This window comes from Euprymna scolopes, chromosome 12, assembly GCF_053919585.1.
Source record: "Euprymna scolopes isolate OS-2025 chromosome 12, ASM5391958v1, whole genome shotgun sequence".
In the NCBI taxonomy this organism is placed as follows: Eukaryota; Metazoa; Mollusca; class Cephalopoda; order Sepiida; family Sepiolidae; genus Euprymna; species Euprymna scolopes.
This window is the reverse complement of record NC_136493.1, coordinates 135,649,303-135,676,517: the sequence shown is the minus strand read 5'-3', so window position 1 is coordinate 135,676,517 and position 27,215 is coordinate 135,649,303. Positions and strand designations below refer to the sequence as shown.

Here is a 27,215-nt window from a genome sequence, read left to right as displayed (position 1 = left end):
ATTAATTATGAAAATGCAACTCAAGTGTTTGGATGATGGAGTTTTATTGAATAATCTTTGCATTCAAACATAACATCATGTATTTTTGATGGAGAGATCTAAAAGCTAAAGATTATTTCGATTCTTCAGACTACTGTTCTTATCTTCAGTATCATCTTCACTACGTTTTGGTCGATGTAACCTCCGACCTTCTTCAGGTGTATCTTGTCGAACTCGGGAATGTTTCTGTTGAACTCAGGAATCTTAACGAACGGAATCCTTTATTTACTTCACAGGGGTAACGTGCTCTTGTTCCATCAGCCATGACTAGATAGAGGTTCTAAGAGATTTGCAATTTTATTTTTCGGTCGCCCACACTAAGAATTCCATCAAGATTCCCGAGTTCGACAGACACATTCTCAAGTTTGACAAGATACACCTGAAGAGGGTTGGAGATTACAGCGACCGAAATGTTGTGAAAAATGACACTGAAGATGAGAACAGTAGTCTGAAAAATCCAAATAATATGAATAGCCAATCCTCATCTAAAAATTCAGAAACCTAAAAGATTAGGTCTATGCTATAAAACCTGTAACTGAAGAAAAATCTTAAATCTATTATCTTTTTTTTTTTTTTTACTGGCATAATATGATTTTTATTTTTGGATTATCATTTAAAAAATGTTTCATGTTACCGGTTGTTTGGGATGGACTAAGTAATTTTTTTTTTAATAAATTGTAACAAAATACGTTATTATATTGCCAATAACATGGTGCAACAACAACAAATGGAAATCGGCTAGTCAGAAATAAAGTCTGATTCATCAGCTTCAATGTTTATTTATAAATAAATTTGACTGACAATTCTTGAAAGAGTGAAATAATTGAGAAAAATATTGTGCAGAATGATAAGAAAGAGAGCAAGCTTTTTTTTAGATTTGCTTTTGATACGATATCCAGATTGATATAAAAATCTTTGGTTAGACTTTGTTATCGTAGCGAAATTCGAAAATTTAAATATTGAATCTCAAGTGAAACCAATAGTATCTACAGAATTGTCATGTCACAGTAATGAACATATTCAAAAATTATGAAAAACCATAAGGTAGAAAATTATTAATGAAATAATTTTTGAAGAAAATTAACAAAAATGGAGTTTTGCAAAAAAAAAAAAAAAAAAAAAAAAAAAAAAAAAGAACCAGAGAATTTGAATCATAACAAAAGGAAGGCAAATATTTTCTGAAAACTAAAAATCTTTGGCAATTTAACAAAACTTAATTTTTGCTAATTGTCTTCGAAAACTTTTCATTAATAATTAATTTTCTACCTAATCGTTTTTCTTAATATTTGGATATTTTCATTACTGCGACATGACAATTCAGTAGATACTATTGGTTTCGCTTGAAATTCAATATTTCGATTTTCGAATTTTGTTAACATAATGAAGAAGGACCAAATTTTTTTTTATACCAAAACATTTGAAAAAACAACAAAAAAAAATGAGGATTAAAAATAAAAAATATGAACATTTTAAACATTTCCTGTATTTAATATTTATTGAACAAAAACGCCATCTTTTGTTTTATTTAGTTCTAATAAAAACAAGAGAGAGAATGGGATTGTAGTATTGTTTGTAAAAACTCTTCCTGTTCATTTCTAAAGTGTACATTTGTTATGAGTAGAAGCTACAATAACGATCACTTGTCAAATATTTATGACCTTTCCAAGTAACTCAACACTAGACAATCCTTTTTTGTATATATATGACTTGTATGACATATATATCTATGACATATACTAGCATGTTTAGTTTTCTAATGTCGGCTCAACATAATTGATTAGAAAAATGCATTAATTTACATGTGACAGTGACGGGTCTTTTCACAGAGGAAGCAGAGCACAGATTGGCAGGTTTGAAGGGTTGTATGCGTACAGTACAGACGTGTTACATATATAACACGTCTGATGAGTGTTGCTAATGCCCTTGTTTAGACTTTTTTTTCACTCTAGAGAAATGTATGATGGAGTATTGTATTATGCTGTTACTGTGCCATGTATGCACCGCTAAACTGAAATGGGTTAATCCATATATCATCTTCAGTTATAGATGAAGCAGTAAGGTTGACTAGGCTCAAAATATGATTGTGCAACTAATCTAGAAGAAGGAAATCTCCAAAATAACACCAGTCTTTCTCTGCTTATCTCGGCAATATTTCTAGTTGTTAATTTAATTTAAATTTTTAACGACAAGAAAAACTGCTGGTATAAGCAGAGAAAGACTGGTGTTATTTCAGAGTTTTTCTTTTTCCTAGATTAGTTTCTACAAGGAGAGGTAGAGACAATCAGATGAGGAATTAAGATGCTGACTCCTTCTGGATTTTCACCAGAGCCCGGTTAGTTGGGTAGCTTTAATACCACCATACTTCACTGTGGTAGGGACAGTGACAGACTTTAAAGAATCTAGCCACTGCTGACAATCCAAAGCTAACAAAATTAAGGCCCGTGGGTCAGATCCGGCCCATGGAGCTCTTATGGAAAATGTAAGAGTATTCAGGAAAATTTTTTTTTGAAATTGGAAATGTGTGAAAATAGTGTGGTGTTTTTTTTTTGTTTTTTTGTTCAGAAAATAATTAAAAGAATGAGGTTTTGGAGAAAAGGTTTCACTAAAAAGCAAAGCTAATGAGCAAAACATAAAACACGTTCAAGTCATTTTTTTAAATTTATTTATGCCCACGTAGCTCTAAAAAGTCAGCAATATGGCTCCCCATTCTAAGACTTTAGAGACCCCTGATGCAAAGCAATAGAATCGTATACATCACGTAACAATTCGTCTGCCATTTGGTGCATTCACATTTAATTACTTAAATTTGATGACTTTTCCAGATTTTATAGTGTAGATATTGTCTTTTAGATCTCTTCATGAAAAAGTACATGGTCTGAATGCAGGGATTATTAAAAAAAAAAAAAAAAAAAAACTCCCTCACCAAAGCACTTGAATTGCGTTTTCATGTTTCAAGTAATATTTTATTTTTATTTTTTTTTTTTTTTTGCTATCATTAGAAGCAGGATCTAAATCATTTCACTGAAAATGAAGGGTGTTCTAGTTTCAGTTTGTGACTTGTTATTTCCTTGACATGATAACATTGGCTTTACATTTAAAAATAAATTGTTTCTATTTTTGTCCTGAGAGTTGGATGTGACAGCCCAGTATGTAAGAATACTAACATATGTATATCATCGATTTTACATACTGGCATGTGTGGGATGGTTTTAAGAAATTGACTTCTAAAGTAACCCATCAGAAGACATGTTTTTATTTATCTCCCTTTTTTTCTTATAACTTCCTCCTGTGTTTCCTTGGCCTTCCCCTGTGAACTGAACCTGCTACTGTAACAAAGAAACCTAAAAAAAAAAAAATCTCATTATTCAGTTTACAAATAAATGAACACTTTAACCACTTTTTATTAAACATTAGCAGGTCGCCTAAAATAAAATATGTAAGATACGCATAAATATTATATTTTAATTCATGCAGATTTCTCATTATAGAGCCAATCCTCTATTGATTATTACCCAATATATAGTAATGATTTCGAAAGTTATAAAAAAATATAACTTGGCTACCATCCGCTAGAATCAAAACCAGAACATTTAGAGCTCCAGCCTTAGTTGTTATTAATCTTTCCAGCGTCGTCTGGAAATTAAACGACTTTGAGCTATGAATGTTCAATTTTGAGCATGCATAAAAGAAACCACAGGAGTAATTTTTTATTCAACTTACTCTGCCAAGGTCTACTGTTTTTGTTTTCAATTTTGACTTTTAGCAGCAATTTTTTATGGCTAAAAACCAAATTGCAAGTGTGCTACATGTCCAAATACCCCATATATAAAAATTGAACTCTATAAACCTTATCTTTAGAGAGGAGTTTGGTAGAGATTTTTCCACACTCACCAACAAGGTCACTTTGCATAAATAATTAATTAATGCTCGTTTTTTTTTCAAAGGAATATGTAAATTAGTTAACCTCTATGTTGTCACTCACATATCCATGACTGAGTATATTAAAAAGTTATTAATAATTTTTAAATAGAAAAAGTAGGGTTTTAATACCAATGTCAGTGTGAGAAGAAAAAAAAACCCAGAAGTATATAGATTAAAATATTTCCGATTATTTTTTTTATTGAACGATTTATTTGTTTTTTTTTTTCAGAAGACATTTACAGTTTTTAAAAATTATTCAAATCAAATGTTTTTTATCTCCATTAAAGGTATCTTAAAAACTAAGTGACAATAAACTCTAAGAAAATAAATCTGAATCTGTAACACTACCTCAATTAAGATCCATTTATTAACCATTAAATCAATTAAGATCCAGTTATTAACCATTAAAAATATTTTACTCTTATAATAATCATTATCATTCAATTGCCAAACATCCATTTCAATAACCTTTATCCTCGAGTGATTTTTAGCCTTGATAAGCAGTTACACATCAATTAAAATATATATATATAACCAAAGTTTTGTTTGATTTTCCAAATAGCCTTTAAGCGGACAGTTAAATTTTGTTCCCCACTATCAAATTTTCATTTATTATTACTGTGCCATGTTATTAGCAATAACATACTTTGCTACATATGTTTGTTAAAATGATTCAATCCAACCCAAACAATCTATACTATGAAACATTTTAAAATAATCAAAGAAAATTTATGTTCTTAGTTTTAATTGAATATGAAAAAAAAATGTTTCTTACAACTAAAATTTTAATTTTTCTGTGCAAGTTTAAAAGAAAATAGACAAATAAAAATTACTTTCCAGGCAAAGATGAGTAAGTACAAATTATCTATATGTTTTTTTTTTAAGAACATACAATTGTCTCTGGGGAGTTGTTTAGCGATCTTCCACTATTTAACGAAACATTTTGAAGGCATACTTTAAAAAAAATGAATAAAAATTCATAAGGGAATTTAGTACATCTATTTTTCTTTTAATTCCATTTTCACCCCAAACAAGGCACAGTGCCACTATGATGTAGAAGCTACTATCAGGGACATAAGTTGCAGGGATACTACGTAGGGAGTTGAGTAGCAAGATGTTTGTTCGCATTACACTTGAACTTCTGCATGTCAGTACAGTTGGGAAAGCAGAATCCTGGAAGGGAGTGCCAAAGTCTAGCAGTTCTGGGGAAGAAACTATTAGAGTAGAAGGCTTTCTTACATCTAGAGATCTCTACTGTGCAGGGGTGAGATTTTGCTGCTTGTCAGGTTTGTCAGGGTTATTTATGTCAAGGGGGTACATGTGCTTGTAGTTCGTCAGAGCATTCACCATTAAAGTACTTGTAAAACAGGCAGAGGGGAGCAACATTTCATCAATGAGACAGGGGTTGAAGCTTAGATGACAGCTCATAACCTACCGGCTTGGCGACTCTCTTTTGAACCCTGTCCAAGCATGAGAGACTAGTGACAGATTCACCAGCCCAAATATGACAACAATACTCCATACATGGGCGAATGGTGGCCTCAGAGGTACAGAATACTTTCAGGCATAAGTAGCTATCAAGCACAGTAGAGAGCCCACCTTTATCGCAGCAGCTCTGGCAATGCTCTCAATGTTTCCAACTCATATTTCCTGTGAACGTTAGGCCGAGGAGTTTTAAAAAAGTACTTTCAGGTAATGTATCTTTAGCCATTGCTATTGGTGGTTGAGAAGGTTTTTTGTAATTATTAAAGGAAACAAGTTTAGTCTTGGCAGCATTGAACGTGACTATCCATATGTCCCCATTTGACTACAGATTGGAGATCTTCCTCTAGTGTTTCTGCCATTTCCTTAGATATGTGTTCATTTGTTTTCCCGTCATGCCTGTTATAGAGCATGGTGTCATCAGTAAATACACCCATCTCAGAGACAATTTTATCAGAGAGATTATTTATGAATGTTAGGAATAATAAAGATCCAAGGATAGACCTCTGAGGTACTCCCACATTTATATCATATTGTTTAGATGTACGACCATCGAGAACAACCTGGATTCTTCTCTTACTTAAGAAGAATTTAATTATGTTAAGTATTCGTCCAGTGATACCGTATGATTTGATTTTCTTCAGAAGACCATTTTGCCATACCCTGTTAAAAGCCTTATATATGCTGTAAAACGGGCTTGCCTAAATCCATATTGTTTGTTGGTAAGAAGTTTAGCAGCTGTAAGGTGATGGACTAAAGCTTGGTTAATTATGGTCTCAAATATTTTGGCGAAAAGCAGGAGGAGGCTAACAAGGCAATAATTTAATGAGCCAGTTCTTTCGCTAGAATTCTTGAAAACAGGAACTACAGAAGCAGTTTTCCAGCAGTGAGGAAAGCAAGATTCGTTAAGACATTTGTCGTAAAGTTTAGAGAGAACTGGGCAACCTCGACAGAGTATTATTTTTCATAGCACAGCTGTGGTGAGATTGGGTCCACATAGAATGATAGCTAATGAGATCATATATATATATATATATATATATATATATACACACACACACACAGTAGTTGCTAGAAAAATTGTCAAATGATTTAACACAATGATTTAATACACTCACAGTTGCTCAAATGTCGTCTGTATAAATTTAAGCGAATAAGCCAGATGCAATAAAATTTTAAAATTTTAAACTCAAATTTCCCGCTTTTCTAGTGACCACCGTATGTGTGTGTGTACACACACACAAGAGGTGTATGAAAAGTTTTAAGAATCATGTACTAGGGGACTATTTTGAAAAATAAATTATCAAAAATCTCATTCATTTAGTTTGTCTTATTCTAAAGACTTTTCATACATCTCTCGTATATATATAATACTAATATGATAACTGCAGAAATGACAATTTTATGCATTTATTTTATCTCCAGTATTCAAAATTAAAATTTGTAATCTTGTGCTATTAATCTAGAAAAGTGGACGTGTCTGTGTGTCTGTCTGTGTACATTTCCCTACGCAATAACTGTCAATTTTTAGTCTACAGACTCGAAATTTGAGATACAGGGTACTGAGATTTGGGAAAATCTATGTGATCGGTTTTTGGCCAGAAATTTGGATGTTAAGATGTCAAAGTTCAACGATTTTACCTTTGAGAACTCCAACAATTTTGGGTCTAAACACTTGAAATTTTAGATATAGGTCCCTTGGGCATGGATCTAATTTAATAACTTGATTTGAGCCCAAAACAATAAATGTTAAGGGTTCATAATAGGGGTTAAAGTTTTAAAAAATTGACTTTTTTTTTTTAATTATTATTTTTTTAAATTTTTATTATTTTTTTTGTTGCTAAGCATACACCTCCAGACATCCGGGCACCAATGCTAGTATATGATAATTAAATTTCAAGAGCTTTTTTTTCTCACGTAAAAATAAAAGGAATTCTTCACAAATTATGAAATAATTAAAATATGGGGATGGAAGAGAGAGGAGAATATAAATAGGAATTCAAATGTTAATCTATAGGATTTATAATTCAAGAATAAACCAATTTGTATCATTATTAAACACTTGTTTACAATTAATACGATGAATCTGATAAACAAGTTAAAAATTAATAGATTGATACCAAAGTTACATACATTATATATATATATATATATATATATATATATATATATATATATATAAATACTAGCAAAAGTACCCGCTATTGACTGGGTTCAAAAACAGCCTACAGAAAATGGACTCTGATTTATGAAAGTATGATAGGTTATGAAAAGGAAGGCTTGTAAAGAGATAGCTTCGAATTTGGGGGTATCAAAACCAAAGCAAAATATGATGAAAGTAAAAATAAAATAGATAAACCCCATAATTTATTATACCATACCTGTTCACACTGAAACACTTATCACAATATTCTCTGGATCTATATTAAAAAACCTTGTTGAACTTTGTGATATATTTCCATTCTATGGAGGTCAGGCACGAACGAACACCCCCTAATTTTATTATACCATATTTCTTCAAACTTAAACATAATTATCAAAGTATATACAGATAGATATGAAAAGTCTTTAAAGTTTAAGTTAAAAGATACTTATCAAAGTATTATTATGTACATCTATATCAAAAACACTTGTAAACGTTTTTTTTTTTTTTTTTTTTTTTTTTTTAAATTTTTCAACTTTTTATTTCCACACTTTGTGGACCAGGCACGTATGCAGACCCCACAATTTTAATGAATCATCATTATGCCAGATCAAACATACCCATTCCTGTGTCTCGATACATCTATCATTATATGAGATCAGTTTTCTATAATAGTCAACCATATAGGAGCCTATTCATGACCAGACACACACACGTTCAGCTTTATATTATAGATATATGTGTGCGTGTGTGTGTGTGCGCATATGAAGGTGCCTTCAATAAGTTTCCAGACTTTTTTTGTCGTAGATTCTTGAAAATTCAGTATGTTACTGCTATACATGAGATGACTGACCAATTTTTATAATTTCAGGTTCAAATAAACAGCTACAGTTGGAATTGAAATACACCCTACAGAAGACCCGACTGTCACAGCTGGTGAATTTCAAAGATGTAATTTGGGCGTGAGGACACTTTAGAAGAACGATATGCAATGAAATTCTGTTTTAAACTTGGAAAAAAACCCCACAGAAATGTATGTAATATTTCAGATTGCTTTTGGACCACCTTGCAAAAATTAAGCATTAGTTTTTGAGTGGCATAAGAGATTCAAAGAAGGCAGAGATTTGTGAGAAATCATGTGAGGTGTGGGAGGAGTAAGGAAGTCAGAACACCAGAGTTGATTGGCCAAATAAAGAATTTCATGGATAAGGACCTTTATGTCTATAGAGACAATAAGTGCACAGTTTGATGTCAGTGTAGGAACTGAAAATGTGAAAGATTTGCAAAGTTTGTTCCAAGGGTGTTCAGAGAAGATCAGACTATTTGACCAATATGGGAATCAAAACAGTTCCTTGCCCTCCCTATAGTACAGACCTTGCTCCCTGTGACTTTTGGTTATTCCCTAAGCTCAAGGAAAACCCTTTATAAAGCTTCAGATACTTCAAATCTTTCTTTGGAGTATTTTAAAGAGTTTTAGGAGGCATAATATGAGCACAATCTCCCATTTTGAAATGGAAATATTTCAGATTTGCAATTAATTTGATCTACAGTCGTTAGACACCAATTAAGACTGCTTAAATATTTTCTATAATCAAAATCACGTAATACAGTTTTATGAAAAACAGAATAAGGATTTTAGACCTAAGATTTAGAATCATTATATATTTTAATCTTTGTAAGTTGACATAAAAGTGAAGCAATACATTTCTGATGAAGAATTGAAACGGTACTGTATGTGGAGGACGATATATTTAAACTCCCCCTCTTTGGGTAAAACACTGTCGTCAATGTATCTCATCCGCTACTTAAATGGCTATAAAGCAAGGTTCACTGTTTGTTAGTAAATAAACAAGCAACTTAACCACTGTAAAAGCAATATTTATTTAAATGGATATTTGTTGAGGTCATTTATGAGCACAGATCTCATGGGCCGATGGGTAGAACTGCCCACTATCAAGGGAACGCTGCTATTCTAGCCACACTGATGAGTTGTGATATAACAACAGTACTGTATGTAGATAACAAATATACATAAAACTGGCCCGTTCGGGCTTGCTTGAATCTTGTCTTCAATGATCGGGCAATTCTATCTTAAAAAAAAAAAAAAAAAAAAAGAAAGAAAAAGATGACTGGTGTGTGAATATATATATGGGAAAATAAAAGAATTTAAAATTGTAAATTAAAATTTACAATTTAATTTATTATTCGACAAAATACTCTAAAACAATTTTCAAAGTCCTTATTCCGTGGAGTTTCAAAGAATGCCACTCTTGCTAGCAAAGCTAAATTTGCTGGTTGATGCATTAGATGAAACCACAATTTATGATATTTGGTCATAAATTTTAAGAAAAACAGTTTAAAAAAATGTATATACATGAAAATTGGGGGGGGGGGACAAAAACAAACCGGGAATAACCTTTCCATTGATAATTCGAAAGGCAAAAGAAAACACCTTTTAAGAAAAAAAAAAAAATACTCAGAATTTCAGGTCCAATGGCTTAAATTTCAAAATGCAAAAAAATCCAGTTAAAGTACATAAAAGAAATTGGTCTTTTGGGTTGTACTGCATTTGCAGTGTGTGTGTGTGTGTATACATATAAACAGACACGCGCGCGCGGCTGTGGCTCAGAGGTTAAGGAATGAGGTTGAAGAATTGTATGTTTTGGTTTCAATTCTAGCTGATAGCATCCAAAGCATATTTTTTTAGCTTTGATATCACTGCCATATATTAGGTTCAATGTAATAATCGATAGAATTGTTTTTATATTATGTAATCTGCATTAATTAAAATATATTTAAGCATATCTTATGACCAGGCAACATTGGGTGGTCTGCTAGTAATCTATATCTATAAAAGATAAAATGTCTATGTGTGCATGTCTGTATACATTTCCATACCAAATAACTGTCAATTTTCAGTCTAGACTTGAGATTTGACATAAGGATTAAGATTTTGGAAAGTCTTTTTAATCGGTTTTCGGCCAGAAATTTGGCTGGCAAGGGATCAAAGTTCACTCATTTGTCCTTTGAAAACTCTACCAAACTCGTCCACCAATTTTGGGTTTAAACATTTAAAATTTTAAATGTAGGTTACTTGGACATGGATCCAACTTTATTATTTGATTTGAGCCCCCCAAAATAAATGTTATGGGGTCAAAATTAAAAAAAATTGACCTCTGTGGTCTCTATCAAATTATTCAGCCAGTTTCTGGTTTGAACATTTGAGATTTTACATAAAGGGTATTCAGAGATAGGGCAAGCCTTTTAATTGGCTTGGGTCAAAATTTGAGCTGCAAAGGGGTCAAAGTTCAAAAGATTTGATCTTTGCGGTGTCTAGCAAACTACTCAGCCAATTTTTGGTCTAAAGATTTGAAATTTATACATAACAGGTATAAAGACCTACGGCAAGCATTTTAATCAGTTTTAGGGCGGAAATTTGGCTGCCAAAGGTTAAAGTTGATAGAGTTGACCTTTGCAGATTCTACCAAATTCCTCCACCAATTTTGGGTCTAAACACTTGAAATTTTAGATGTAGGTAACTTGGACATGAGTAAAACTTTGTATTTTGATTTGAGACCAAAATAATATATGTTAAGGGGTCAAAGTTTTAAAAAAATTGACCTCTGCGGTCTCTACGAAATTACTCAGACAAATTTTGGTCTAAACGTTTGGAATGTTACATAAAGTGTATTCACACGTAGGGCAAGTTATGAAAAGTACATAGGGCCCGAGCAAAGCCAGGCTGAACTGCTAGTAATAATTATAAAATGAAAATGTTTGGTAAGCATTGCATTTAGTTCAAGTATTTACAGATCTGACAGAAAAAAAAAAAAAAAAAAAAACTCAGAGCACCTTCTTCCAGTCAGTAAATAAAAACAAAATACTTGAGGAATTTTAGAAAATTTGTTTCTTCTGTTTAAAAAGGAAAGTACAAAAATGTTTATATAACAAGACATTAAACACAATGGACATGTTAATACTGGCATCATCACGGCTTGAAACAAATATGTTCTTTCCATAAAGAGAAATCCACAGCTGCTATGATTCACTCCAATCACAGTTTATTAAAATCTATTTCAAAGTTATCTTTGTTTTGTTTTTTTTTGCTTGTTTTACTGCTATGCACTGCATAATCAGTTGGAGTGATAAAAATAGCACAATATTGTTGTTATGATTAAGAGTTCACGTAACAACCAAAAGGAAAATAAAATGTGTTGCAGAGGCTTCGAAGAGTGAAGCATTTGATTTACATAAAAAAGTCAGTGAAAATATACAATGCAAAATAATTCATAATAATGATAATTGCACAAAAAAAAAAAAAAAAAAAAAAAATGAGCAGGAAGTGCTGAACTTGCAATCCCCAAATCACAATCATTTCTTACTAGCTAGTTTTGCCTACTATCACTTCACAATTTAATCGCTAAAAACTAAGTAAAATCTGAGTTTTCTCACTCTTTTACTCATTGGTATGTGAAGATAGGTAACAATGGTCAAGTGATTAACAACACTGACAACCTGGGTGTTTCAAGTTCAAATCCTGTTCATTCCACAAAAATCATTTTCACTTAATAGGTTAGCGACTTTCTCATGATTCCTCACATAAGTACTTGATATCTTTCTAGAAATAATAACTAGGAAATTATTGAGGAAACCAATGCCAACAAGAGAATTTTTGGATTTATACTGAAGCAGAAGCCAACAGTTTAAAAACTGAATTTTGAATTGTTGACCAAACTTTGAGAGCAGCAGTTACTCAGCCTACTTTTTTCACATTTATATTCATTCTTCTCTTCCCACAAATTTTGTTTTTGTTTTTTTTTTTCATATCATGAATCAGACCAGACATATGTTTATTTTTATTATATAGAAGTGAAGGAGAAATAACTGCCAAAGTTGCACTTCTTACAAAACCCGATTATCATCCTGTATAAAAGAAACGAAGCAATAATGTCTTTTTCAGAGAAAGTTTGGATTTTGTTCTTTGCAGCATATCAACCAATTTCTTTGCAGGTTATTCAATGGAGAGAAAAAAAAACTATTGGAAATAATTCATTAAAGAGGAATTGTATTATGGCATAAGTGGAGAGTGAAATTTGGTTTACTAATTACCTCCCTCCACCACCTCCCACAAAATTCAACTCTTTCATCCAGTGGTAGTGAGAAAGCTCTTTGGAAAACAGGGCTCTAGTAAAAATAGAATTAAACCCCAGATCTGTTATGCTCTATTCGTCTCCCCTGTTTTTGATAAGCAAGACTGTTAGGCACAAAACCACAGATCTTTAGAGTAAAGATAACAATATTGGTTTCATGCACGTGCACCTTCATTCCTTTATATGTTGTGGGCAAAATCTTCCCGGACTTTGTATAAAACCAACAAGCTTTGCTGCTCTGGATGTAAATAAGACACTTTATCAACTCTCCAATACTAACGATTATAATGGTACTATCCCATTGATTACTGTACACGCAATAACCCTTATCCCTGAGTGGCTTCCGGGCCTTGATAAGTGGTGACCTCCATGTAAAAAAATCATAAAGTAAGGGAAATTATATATTGGTTCAAAATGAAAAGAATATTGAATTTCATATTAATTTATTTGCTCTATCTGGTATATTGAGCAATTTTTATTTAGCTGGGATTGTCTTTATAAAATATTACAGCCAATAATATTTTGTAAGACCAATAATCACTGGGTGTCCATACCAGTAGATCTATTACACATATATATACACACACACACACGGTGATAGTTGTATCTTCTTTAAAATTAGTTCAAGCTTTCGGATTTACACTTATATGTATATATACTTGATGACTTCTCAGTTATTGAAATATTTTTTTTAATCAATCATTACCAGCATGAGCCGACCTAAAAAACCTGTGAATTCTTTGTTTAATTCCCGTCTTATGTAACATGTTTTAGGATCAACTAATAATCGCTCACGCATAAAACTACAAATAATGAACAATTAAACACACACACACACACACACACAAAAATCTATATTCCAAATTTTAAAATGTTGACCATCTTACAATTTATTCCTTTAATTATATTGACATTCAAAATTATTGTTTCGATAATTATTATATCAATCAATGAATCTATTGTGCCCTTAACTCATTAGAAGAAAAAGCACCAATCAATTCATTAAAAGAATTGGAAAATGCATTTGGTCATGATTATAAAATCCAAAAATCGGAAGTTGCAATTACCTTTTATTTTATCTTTTCTTATGCCATTTCATGAATCATTTTGCACTTTGAAACAGTAGCCATCAAGAAATATGAATGTCAATCTAATTAAATAGAATTGTAAACGAAATTTGAAATATAAAATTTTGCCATTTGATTGTTATATGCTCTGCATTTACATTGAATTTCAAATTAAGGATTAATATATAAAAAAAGGTGAAATTGAAAAAAAAAATCATATTTCCACAGAAATATATATATATATATATATATTTGTAGAAATATATTTTCTTATTATATATCAATCCTTATTTAAGAAGCTCAATATAATTATAGAGCAATATAGAGAATAAATAACAAAAAGTTATATTCCAAAATTCATGACGTTGACCATCTTATAATTTATTCCTTTAATTCAGTTGACTTATACAATTCTTGACAGTATCTGTTTTGTAGCGCAAAATCAATCACTTAATTATTATATCAATCAGTGAATCTATTTTGCCCTCAACTCATCAGAAGAAATAGCAACAATCAATCCGTCAAAAGGAAATAAAGTGCTTTTTGACATGATTAAAATCCGAAAATTGGGAAAGAAGCTGTAAATACCTTACATGTTTCCATTATGCCATTTTGAATTTCAATTCCTCGAACTGATATAACTTATTTCAATTATATATATATATATATATATATATATATATAATTTCTTATGCAAGAATTAGTAAATTGAAATAAAATGCATCAGTTCCAGAAATTAAACAAACAATATTTTTGTGAACCTTATATTAATTTTACCAAAATACTGGTTGCCTATTTATATATACAAGTCATTTTTCTTGGATATAACTGATATTTTCATTTATTATACTTCATATTTTTCATATTTATATATGCTTTTTTATTTATCATCCTCATTCATTATGCGTTGACTTTTTATTTATATCATTACTATTGATTCCCAACTGACTACAACACTGTCATTTTTAACAAAGATGGGATTCATTAGACGAAGCACGCACCCTCTAAAAATACTTATGCAAGTACTTGTTACCTCCACATCTCCCGTCCAGGATTTATTCTTAAAATTTATGCCTCTCAAATTTCCAGTAGTAATTTTTCTTAGATATAGCTGGTATTGAAAAAAAAAAAAAAAAAAAAAAAAAAAAGCGAGCTTGCAAATTTAAAAAAAAATTAAAATTGAAAAATAAAAAAAATAGTTTAATCACATTAAAAAAAAATGTCCGATTGCATACATGTTAGTTAAATAGATGTTATTGCAAATTTATTTATTAAAGACAAATTTAAATTCAGTTCACAAAAATTAACTGTTTAAAAAAGCGAAATAAACTAAAAAATAACCAATCACAATATAAGGTGACTCAAAGTTGCTGCTTTTCCACATGTTCTATCTGTAAGCAGAGGGAGGCCACCAATCTGTTAACCACAATTTAACCTTAGCAATTAGACTAGTAATCCCTTAACCATTAAAAGAAATGTGTGAGATTGACCTCAGTGATCAGTCACAGGCCAAAAAGATATTTTCATCAAATTCAAAAAGAATGAGCATTGTATTATTTAGATGACATTTCAAGAAAATCATGTGATTTAGAGAGAACAAAAATGTGATTTGAGGATTTAAAAAAAAAAAAGAAAATTATGTTTCAATTTTTCTTAATCAGAGAAAGGAATGTAATAAAAAAAAAAATTAGAGAAATTAGAAGAGCTGAGGAGGTCATTTGGTAAATGCAATTGTGTTGTCTATAGAATTACTAGAATTAGTTGCAGATGAGCTCCCCGAACAACATGCTGCCCTTGGTGTGGCTGAACCCCGATTTGACATGTTCACAGTGTTGGAATCTCGATTCTTGTCTTTATCTTCAGCAGACGGTGGCAGTTTATGAGCAATGGATGTGAATAATTCTGGAATATTCACAGCGATCAAGGCACTCGTCTCGACAAAAATGGCATGGATGGAGTCAGCATAGGCTTTGGCCTCATTACATGTCACTTCCCGCAAGTCTTCACAGTCACACTTATTACCAGCCAGAGCAATGACTGCATCGCTCACCCCATGTTTCTTCAATTCTTTAACCCATTCTTTTGCCGATCTGAAAAAAATAAAAATAAAAAATGACAGATTTCTAAAAGAAAATATTTTTAAATGCACAAATACACTTCTTCAAAAGTGTATTCTTTACTAATTTTTTCTAATAAAGTTTTTTCTGGTTAGAGTAGTGAAATCAAGTCACAAGCTACTAACCACAGATTATATATATATATATATAGTGTATATTTAGGCAGCATTTTCTCATTTAGACAAATATTATTGAATAGCACGGAATTATTCTGTTTTACAAGTTTCCTTTTTATCTTCTCCAATCTTCGAATAGTCCTTTCTATGTTCTTCTCGAAATTGTATATGTTGGATCCATAATCGCGAGCGCTTTCGACAGAAGTACTTCTATCATCCTCAGTCATATTGTAGAAATAAATGTAGAGTTTGTTTTTTTAATTTACTTATATATATATTTTTCCTAGTCACGTGGTAATTTGTTACAAGTTAGGTGGGCGGACTTTTTTTTTCTTTTTTTTTTTACATATATTAAACACATTTATATATACAAACACATATATACATTTTCAAACATTTATCCCAAACATTTCAAGACGTTCCGGCTGCACTTATAATTAATATTATTTATTTGAGGCTTCTTTGTTTTAATGTACAATGCTTCGAGTATTCTTAGCCTATTTACATTTCTCTCACTCTGCAATAGTCTTGTATTTTCTACCATAATTCTTCGAAATTCCGAATGTTGGCAGCCATGTCCCTTCAAATGTTGAGATATGGAGCTAGAGTCAGAGAGGTGGAGAGTCAATCTTTGCGACAATGTGTTAGTTGTTGAACCAACGTAGCTACTAATATTGGAGATACACTCTCCTATTGGGCAGCTAAATTTGTAAACTACATTGGTCCTTTCCACCAGGTCATTTGTTTGCGAAATGTTGTTTTCCATTACAAGGCTTGTTGTCTGTATTTTTTTATAATATATAATAAATTTTATTTTTTTGTTATTTTTGGGAGCCACATATCTACGGATTATATTTTTAAGAATAGTCTCATCAATTTTTGCGTTTTTGTGTAACTGGTTACGGTAATATATATTAACAGGTTGATAATTTTCTTGAAAATTACTAATTTGATTCAAATTACTAATGACTAGTTTTATTTCTTTATCAACAAGAGAATTAGGGAATTGATTATTTACTAACACTTGTTTTATATTTTTTTTAATTCATCTTCTCTATATAAATAAAATGAACTCATTTTTTCCCGTCTGATTTTGACATTAATAGGATTAAAAATCAAGATATTTCATGCAAATATAATATGCACAAACGGCAGAACAATATCTGAGGTGTGTTATAGGCTTATTATTTCTCAAATTCCTCGATAATCTTAGATTTCTATACTTTTTCTGCTGAGAAGTCACGGCCAAAATCGGTTAAGATCAATGGAAGTGGTAAAATATTTTCTCTCTAATAAATTCCTCCTCCCCCTGCCACCACTTAACACCGTTTGGAGATCGTTCACAAGGAACAGTTGAGAAGAGAACACCGGTTTGGCTTCGTAGTTCTTTCATGTGAAGTTATTTAAAATCACTAAACTAAGCTGCAGTGCTCTGTGGCATAGTGGTTAGCGTGCTGGACAATTCACATTATATTTTCACGTTCGCGCTGACCTACCGTAGTCGTTTTTTTTTTTTTTTTTTTTTCCTAAACAACTGGAATGGACTTTTCTTGGTGGCCGAACTGTTAACGTTGCAGATTTTTTTTTTTCACACTTTATTTTCCTACTTTTACTCATGACTCCGGGTTTGATCCTTCCTACTTACCTACCATAACATTTTTTAAAACTCCCCCCCCCCGTCCCGGAAACAAACACTCGGGCAACGCCGGGTACCCCCGCTAGTTAAAGAATATTTTTTTGCTGGAGGAAATCACCTTTGCACGATGTATAAGATTCCTTATAATATTCGTTTTATAACGGAATGGACATTCACTTTTAAAATTTAAAATACAGGAATTAACGGATGTAGGTTTTTTTAAAAACGTTTGGGATAAATGTTTGAAAATGTATATATGTGTTTGTATATATAAATGTGTTTAATATATGTAAAAAAAAAAAAAAGTCCGCCCACCTAACTTGTAACAAATTACCACATGACTAGAAAAAATATATATATAAGTAAATTAAAAAACAATCTCTACATTTATTTCTACAATATGCCTGAGGATGATAGAAGTACTTCTGTCGAAAGCGCTCGCAATTATGGATCCAACATATACAATTTCGAGAAGAACACAAAAAGGACTATTCGGAGATTGGAGAAGATAAAAAGGAAAATTGTAAAACAGAATAATTCCGTGCTATTCAATAATATTTGTTATATATATATATATATATATATATATATATATATATATATATATATATATAATTTTTAACACATTCATCTCTAACAAGGCATATTGCCACTTGGACATAAGGGGCTACTATTTAGGACCATGCCTAGGAAAGATTAAGATATTGGTTTACATTGCATTTAAACTTCTGCATATCAGAACAGTTAGGGAAGCAGGTAGTAGGAAGGGAATTCCAAAGTCTAGCTGATTGAGGGAAGAAATTATTAGAGTAGAAAGCTTCCTGGCATTTAGGGACTTCAGTGAAGGGATGAGATTTTGTTGCTAATCAGGTTTGTCAGGGATATTTACATCGACGAGGCACAAGTGCAATGAGTTCATCAGAGCACATTCCATTAAAATATTTGTAAAACAGGCACAGAGATGCAACATTGTGGTGATGGGACAGAGGTTGGTGCTTAGTTGACAAAGTAGGACCTATTAGATTGAAAACTCTTTTATACTTAATTATTTTCTTGAAAAATACAATAAAACGACTAAACGCACTAAAAATTAGTCTCATATACTACTTATCGAGGATCAGATAGTTCAACATGAGATCCACGCCAAAACCTTATTTCAAATAGGGTAAAAAAAAGGCATCGGTATCCTATATTCAATATTTGGAATCAATACAACGGAAGTGATTACAAGCATTATCTGTTCCAATTGTATTCATCATGAGTATATCTGTAGAATTAAAGACAAAGTCCCATTTACATTGACCTTATTGGCCATCTTTGTTAAACATGTAATAACAGACAAGGTGTTAGTAACAGAGGATAAGTCGACGAGTCTAAACAAGAAAAAAGGTTTGAGAGTTCATAATAGAGTAATGTTCTTAACAGTGTATATGTACATGCGTATTAATAGAAAAGTAGTTTTGGCAGGAGTTCATATTGTTATTTTGAAATAAGCTTATATCTCGAATGGTATTGAGAGCATGTCCACATGCTGAAAATTCGCCATCTTAGATATTAAAATGTTCTTGCCAATGCCGATAACCATGGCTAGGGATAGTTTAGTTTGGGCACCAAGAGAGGAGTTTGATGGTTGAACTGAGGGACGTTGGGGCGGATTATACAACTGTACCCTCTTACAGCTAAAAATGCTGGTGTACTCTTTGGAATAACCCTTTGGGACCAGAATTTTGGTCACATAAGAAATCATTTCTGATTGGCACAATTTTCAATCACATGTTTTCTCCAATCAGCATCCACCTTACGAGCAGATATTTCAAAACACCATTAATGGCGGCTTCTGCTGTTGCCATAACGAGTACTACAACATATCAAACTGGATTTTCAATTTATCCCAACAAAACACTAATAAAAAAATAGATATTAGCATTTATATTAAGCATGCCCATTCATCTTTATGAAGCAGATGAATCACAACAGGGTTATTTTTGTTTTTTTTGTTACTGATGTATCACCACTTTTCAAGGCTGGACGGCTACTCGAGAATAAAAGTTAGAGATGGTCAGTTGGATCATAATCGCTTCTAGCATCATCATCATCAGCGGCCCTACTGTTTTAACAGCATCAGCGACCACAGCTCTCCATGGTAATCTCGGGAAGACAAGTAAAGACGGTAGTTTCCCCCTGTTGCTTTCCGTCCTATCTTGGGCGTGCATCTCCCCCAGCGAATTAAAAGCGCCCTCAGATACCAACCTGGAAATTTTTACGACTTGGCATGGTACATACAGTGCCTAGCCTTTCCAAATGGTCACCCATCTGGTACTGGCCAGGCTCATTGTTGCCTAACTTTGGTGATCTAGTGGGAACGGGTGTATCAACATGATTGTGTTGCATCTATGAAAGGATCAAAAGCAATAAAGTAGAATGGGCAGAATATTACTAAAGAGGAATTGATTATCCAAGGGGACAGCTCAACAAATATTTGTTCACATTAGACTTGAAGATTGTAGTCAGCTGGGAAGTAAACTCATACCTTGTCTCACACATAAGATGTTCTAGGAAATAAACTGTTCATGGAAGTTTTGCTTGCTTTTGCCTTTTTTTTTGTAAAGAGAAAGAAAATAAATTTTTAAATTGTGATTATAACTAAACGAATTCCTACTGTGAATGTTTTATAGGGAGTATCAGGGATTGAAGGGAAAGAATAGTGTATTAGATTAATAAAAAAAAAAAAAAAAGTTCCGGAACAATCAATAAACTTGCTGAATGATTGGAGATAGAGGTCAGAGTACGACCCCTGATGGATAAAAGTCAAGGCATGACAGCAGTTCAATTAGAGAGGCTAATGGTCTCTTTTCTATAGAGATTTCACCAAAATTGGATGTGTGCAGTAATCAATTGTCTCATCTCCGAGACAGGTGGACGCAGGGAGACCCATGAAGTAATTTGGCAAAATGGTAGCTTAATGCCTGTCTCTCTACCACATGTGCACTCTCTCTTATATATTATCAGATTACTTGTAATCGATGTCTATATCTTTCTCATACAAATAAAACCATTCAGAAGACCTGTATGCTGTAATTCAATCGAAGGCACACGTAATGTAACAACAATAGTTAATAATGGAGCTTATATGTATGCAACAACGTGACAATTGTTGTTTCACTCATTGATAGGTGAATTTACTAACACCTGCAATAACTTCTACTGATGGGACGAATCCAATATTTTCCCAATTCTAATACAATTATCATAAAGCTTCAAATATTTAACTATAAAGATTTTTTTCTTACCGATTATCATAAAAACGCATGCTAAATCTGCATATGTTTTTCAAATGTAAAAACACTTGTGGGAGAGGGTGATCTATAGATTATAGTTTTTACAAACCAATATTATTTTGTTATTACTACCAGTAGTGGAAGATTTTGTTTAAAAAAACAAAAACAAAAAAAAATCGTTTTTTTTATATCGGAAAATAGTTTTCCGATTCTGATCTGATATCTCAAAGTTCTGATTTTTCAGATTCCCGATTAACGTCCCAACACTAATTTTTTCCATAGGAGGCAGATTTTGACAGATACTGCAAACGAAATTAGTTGCACCTGCTGCATGTAACATTAGTAGGTAAATGCACCTTTTGTGACAACTTATTGCATATTCTGCATAAGTTTTGATGGGTTTCGAGTCAGTTCAAAGCTTACAAATGCTGCATGTGTTTGTGCAACATATGATCGCTGTAACCTCAGATATCATATGCTTCGTCTGTCATATTAACCCTGAATCCACCTCTTTCCTGTGCTGATTTCCATCCGTTACATGTTTTACACACTTCTGTTGCACTGAGTACACTAACAATATCATCTTTATACAGAATCTCCCATGAAGCACTATTTCTGCAAGTTTTTGTTAATGACTATTGTAAATAAGAATGAGCTCCGTTTTGATCCCTGGTGCATGAAAAAAAAAAAATGTGACTGATGTAACTCAGTTTACATTGTTAAAAAAAAACAAAAACAAAAAAACGAGTCTGCAAAATTAGTTAAATATATTCCAAAAATTAATCTTTTCTGCTCATTAAATATCTCTCTAGATTAATAATATTACTGCGTGTAATGATATTCTATTGTTTATAATGGACAAAGGTATTTTCTTTTATTACAATCGACTGTTAAAACAGATAGAGGTCAAGAGGGAGGGTAACAGTACAAAGAGGGGGGAAGGATCAAACCATATATGGTAGCTTGGTGAATTAATTACAAATTGCAGCTAATAAGAACAAAATGAAAGTTTTTTTTTTTTCAAACATCACTCAATCCCAAAATTGAGGAAACTATTAGCATATATTTTGTGTGATTAAAATAAACAAAACAAAACACACAAACACACACACACTTAAAATGATCTACATAAATACAAGTACGTTTCATTACCGAGCCATCTGTGTTGCAACTAATTAAAAACATTCTGACATCTCATTTTGACCCTTGAATACATTTTTCATTACTATTCTTTGGCCCCGACGACGAGGTACAAGTACTGAAATGTAATTGTATTTATGTGGGTTATTTTAAATGTTTATATAATAAAGCTCTACATTGTATCGAGTCCTATTGAAAAATTATCAGTTTCAAGTTCATTTTATCAATATTTTTGAACTTGTTTAATTATATGTATCTTATATATCCTCACAAAATATATTTGATAATACATATATTGGCCTATATACATTTACTATATGCACAGAATTGTATAATAGTTATAAGGGATTCCAACAAGGTCAAGGGGAAAAAAAACTGGAAGAAAATTATACATATAGAAATGAAAAATTTAGGTAGATGTACTAGCTATCATAAAAATAACTTACTTTTTAGATATCACTTTAGGCTTAAATGAAGATATTTTACAACCATATTTAAAGAAAAATGCTAATCCAACAAACAAACCTAAAGTCCAATCATCTCATCAATCATAAAACAGATTCCTAATATCAAACGCAAGCTCAGCAGTAACTCTAGCAACAAAAATGTATGCAAGTCAAGCAACATTTACAACACAACTCTAAAAATAAAAGTTATAAGATTCAAAATAGAAGAATATGAAATATAATCTGGTATACTTTTGCTTCTTCAAGTGTCCGGTCTGGTTTTGTAGACATCGACAATCATGGCTCTCCATTCTTCCCTGGTTGCAGTCTTTCTCATTGTTGTTGCCCTCTTTATTTGTTACAAATTTGTTTAAATTGTCTGTGAATTTTGTGCATTGTCTTCTTTTATTTCTACATATTTTACCAATCCATAACTATTTCTCTAGTCAGTCAGTCCTGATTATATGTCCGAAAAATTTGAGCTGTCTTTCTCTGATGGTATTAAGAAGAGATCTCTTGTATCCAGCCATGTCCATTATTTCTGCATTTCTTTTTCTTTTTGTCTACGAGACAAATCATGATTCTCCAGATGAACCACATCTCCACTGTTCCTAGTTGCCGTTATGTGTCCTTTGTTACGGTCTAGCATTTGCATCCGTATACAAGAACGGACCAAACATAGGCTCTCATAATAAGTATCTTTGTCTTGAAGCTTATCTTATTGTTGGTAAAAATGCATTTCATGCTGTTAAAAGTTTTTAGATTGTTCAATTCTCCTCTTGATTTGTGTCATACTTGCCATCTGGAATATATCACCCTATAATCAGATGCTAAAAACTATACTTAAATTCCTAAATCTTATAAAAATACACACTTTCTTGTAATCAATCCCTTGCATAAAATATTCAACAAAAATCTAAAATTGTTCCACAATTGCTGTGAAAACTTAGAAATGATAAAGCACACAATAAAATATTAAATGACAGCAATAGAGAATAAGATAAAATAAAATACATTAAGAAGAAGTGACTCATATAGCAACAATAAAAATAACACTAAAAGGAACAAAAAGTATAATCATTAGAAATAGTAATAACCCAATCCCTAATAGCAATCACCCAAATAGAAATAAGCTAAGAATTAAGAAAAAAACTAACTGTAGGACTCATATACTTTATCCACTACAAAAAAATGCCACACTAAAAGCATAGTTTATAAAGCCATAATATTTACAAAGAAAAACCGAATAACAGGTACAATATAGATATGGCCATAAAAGCACATTTAATGACAAAAAAAAAACAAAAAAAACCCCGCTAAATTAAAACAGCATAAACACCAATTACTGGGTCTTCTAAGAAAATTGATGCTCACCAGTAATGGAAAATAGCTGGACAGTGGAGTTCATGCAGAAATTTAGATGACCCATATAGATTAAATCTAAAGAAATTTAGAATTTTAAACTTCAAAAACTCCCCTCCTTAAATCTATTAAACTGTAAAATAATATAGCAAATAACTGTATACACAGAATTAACATTGCTTTAGGATAAAAATGCATAAGAATGAAATAAAATAATTAAATAACTAAATTAAACAGCTAAAATAGAAAAAGTACCTCCAGGCATGCACATGCTAAATAAGGTCACCTATTAACTAGACACATTCTCAAAACAAAATGGGGGGGTCGTTACTTCTATACAAAAAAGGATAAGTGCAACCTTTATTTGAAAGAAGCTCTGCTATTGGCTAATGGAAACATTAACCCATAGAAGGGAATAACAGTGAATCTGATTGATTAGCTAGTTAAACACCAGGTGTATGTGTATATATATATATATATATATATATATATGTATATATATATATTTGTGTCAGGTCATGTCATATGCTACTGGTACCATGTCATGTAACCCAGTACTACCTGCCTCATGGTCGGGTCACCGGCGACTAAACTGGTTACCCCACCAGACTTGTTTGGTGAGGAGGGTGGCTAGTCTCCCTGAAGGATTAAAAACAAGACCTTCCAAAGGGCGAATGAACCCTTTTTGGGGGTCAGCGGCCAACTAGCACCGTGTGTGTTTGTGTGTATGTGTGTGTGCGTTGGGGTGGAGAGGGCTCAGTAAGCCGTGGTGAAGGCAACCTTTCTAGGAGAAGCAAATCTCTAATTTAAAAAACCATAAACCGGGAGACCAGTACCCGTATTAAGCTTGTCTGCAGTTTAACTTGTTGCTGGCTATCTTGCTCGTTGCTGGATCTCAACATTTTGAACCGAGAGAGAGACTTAGCTGTTGTACAAAGCTAAGACTCTATAACATCATCTGTGTATAGATACTCCCTCACGCATTTGTCTATTAAAATGGTCCTGTGGCGATGGAAGTCATTTTTGGGCTCGTATCTGAGGAAGTGGCACTCGTCTGACAAGACGTTGCAATCATCATATATATATATATATATATATATATATATACACACACACACACACAAAAGGAACTGTGTAGGAGCAATTTTCTAATGATTCAAACATTGTCTAAGATGTTTTGCTCACAAATCTAGAATAGATGGTGTCATCAGCAAATAGAACCATCTCCAACACAATTTTATAAGGGAGGTCGTTTATGAATATCAAGAATAATAAAGGTCCAAGGATTGACCCTGGGATACATCCGCATTGACGTTATGTTGCTTAGATGTACAGCCATCATAGAGAACGTGGATCGTTTTGGTTAGGAAGGCTCTGATTATATTAAATATTTGTCGAGTAACATCGTACAGATTAATTTTCATAAGAATACCAGACTTAAATTAATATTTTTTTTATTTAGGTTACCAAAGATTGTAAGATTTTTTTTTTTTTTGTTACTTGAGGTTTTTTTTTTTTCTTTATTTAAATCAACTTTATTTATGATGATTTTGTCAAGATAATGTCTGATAGTTTTGTTTTATGGCATATTAATCCTTTTTGAGTTATTAAATGCCAAATCCATTCATTTTGGAAAAGTTTTTTTATACTTTAAGTTCTTTATCTCTTCAAATAATTATTCATGGTGCTTAGTTTGCTTTTTTTGTATAGGAAAATTTTTTATTTTTTTCAAAAAATGATTCAGTTTTGCAAAGTGAATGAAAAAAAAAATAACATTAATGTTTGATGCATTTAAGAGCAGAAGCCAATATCTTCAAAAAGTTTGATCTGGTAGCACCAGGGGAAAGTAATGTTAAAAATCATAAAATTATTATATGTAAATAGCAGTGAAAACATTCAATTTTTTAAAACATTTGGATTTGCTCAATTTTAAAAGCTGGAAATTAGTTTCTATAAACGCAGTTAAAATAGTTACAATTCATTAGCATTTTTTTTCAACTATTAACAAGATTAAAATAAGTAGATTTGTTTCCAGAATTCATTTCAATATAATTTTTTTGAATAAAATACTTTATTCATTTTAAGTACGAATCTGAAAAATCCCTTTTAGGGTCATCACCCGTTTTTTTTTTGTTTTTTTTTCAATTTCAATAAATAATCTATTAAGTATCCCCCACCCTCGAGAGAGAAAAACAAAAAAGAAAACAAACAAAAAAAAAACACCAGCTGTTATTTATCTGAATATAAATCCTAGAAAGAAGACATTTTCTTTGACATTGTGAAATAAACTTTATTATCACTACTCTCACTCTTATATAAAAAATAAAAATCTGATCCCACATTATCAGCCAAGCTCCAACCTCTGTCACATCATCGCAATGTTACATCCCTATGCTTGTTTTACAAGTACTTTAATAGAATGTGCTCTGATGAACTTATAGCACTTGTCCTCCTTTCGACATACATAACTTCGAATAACTAGACAAACAGCAAAATCCCACCTCATCACTGTTGAGGTCCCCAGATGCAGGAGAGCCTTCTATTTTGATTTCTTCTCAAATTGTTAGACTTCTGTTTTCCTGACTGTACTAATGTGTAGAAGTTTAAAAGTAATGTGAACAAACATCTTGTTGCTCAACTCCCCATAATCTCCTGTTAGTAGAACCTTACATTCCAACGCAATATGTCTTGTTTGGGGTTAAAAAAATAAAATAAAATAAAGGGGGAGGGGAGAGGTGATAATTCCTATTTCAGATCCTATTTACCTACAGCATAATTCACGTAATAGTAACAGATCCTATTTACCTAATAGTAACACCTGTTAACGATATTCATAGAGATGATAAATCGTTCCTATAGAAAGAAAAAGAAATGCTCAACGGAATGTGATCAAACAAAAATGAAAGGAAGAGGGGGGGATATAAGCAAACAGAAATCTTCTAATCAATAAATACAGTTATTACTTTTCTGACCATTATTGGTTTGAAATATTCAAGAAGCCCTACAATTATATCGTCACAATATACAGGTATTTCTTCCAGATAGAAAGCAAATAGGAAAACTTCAAACAAAAAAGGTAATTATCACCATCCGTGGCTCATTCAATAAACACGTGGAAGTAGGTACAGCTGTCATGACCATTTGTTTTTTTTTTTTTTTTTACAAACAATAAGTTAAATTTATTCGTATCCTATGAAACGATTTTTTTTTTATATATACTCACGTTCAATCCTAACAAGGCATATTGCCACTTGGGCGTAAGGAGATACTATTTGGGACTATACCTCCATACCTAGGAAAGATTAACAATTTTTTTTT

The 27,215-nt window shown here is 31.9% G+C and overlaps 1 protein-coding gene across 1 annotated transcript in view; it reads right to left on the bottom strand.

The window, feature by feature from the left end:
* Window positions 1-14,981: 14,981 nt before the first annotated feature.
* The window catches only part of LOC145291502 (ras-related protein Rab-22A-like), a 31,510-nt gene continuing 19,276 nt past the window's right edge, over window positions 14,982-27,215 (bottom strand). The window contains exon 2 of the mRNA XM_080137425.1: window positions 14,982-15,892. Coding sequence (XP_079993551.1) covers window positions 15,517-15,892 — 376 coding nt within the window. The 3' untranslated portion in view covers window positions 14,982-15,516. The remainder of the gene's footprint in view (window positions 15,893-27,215) is intronic.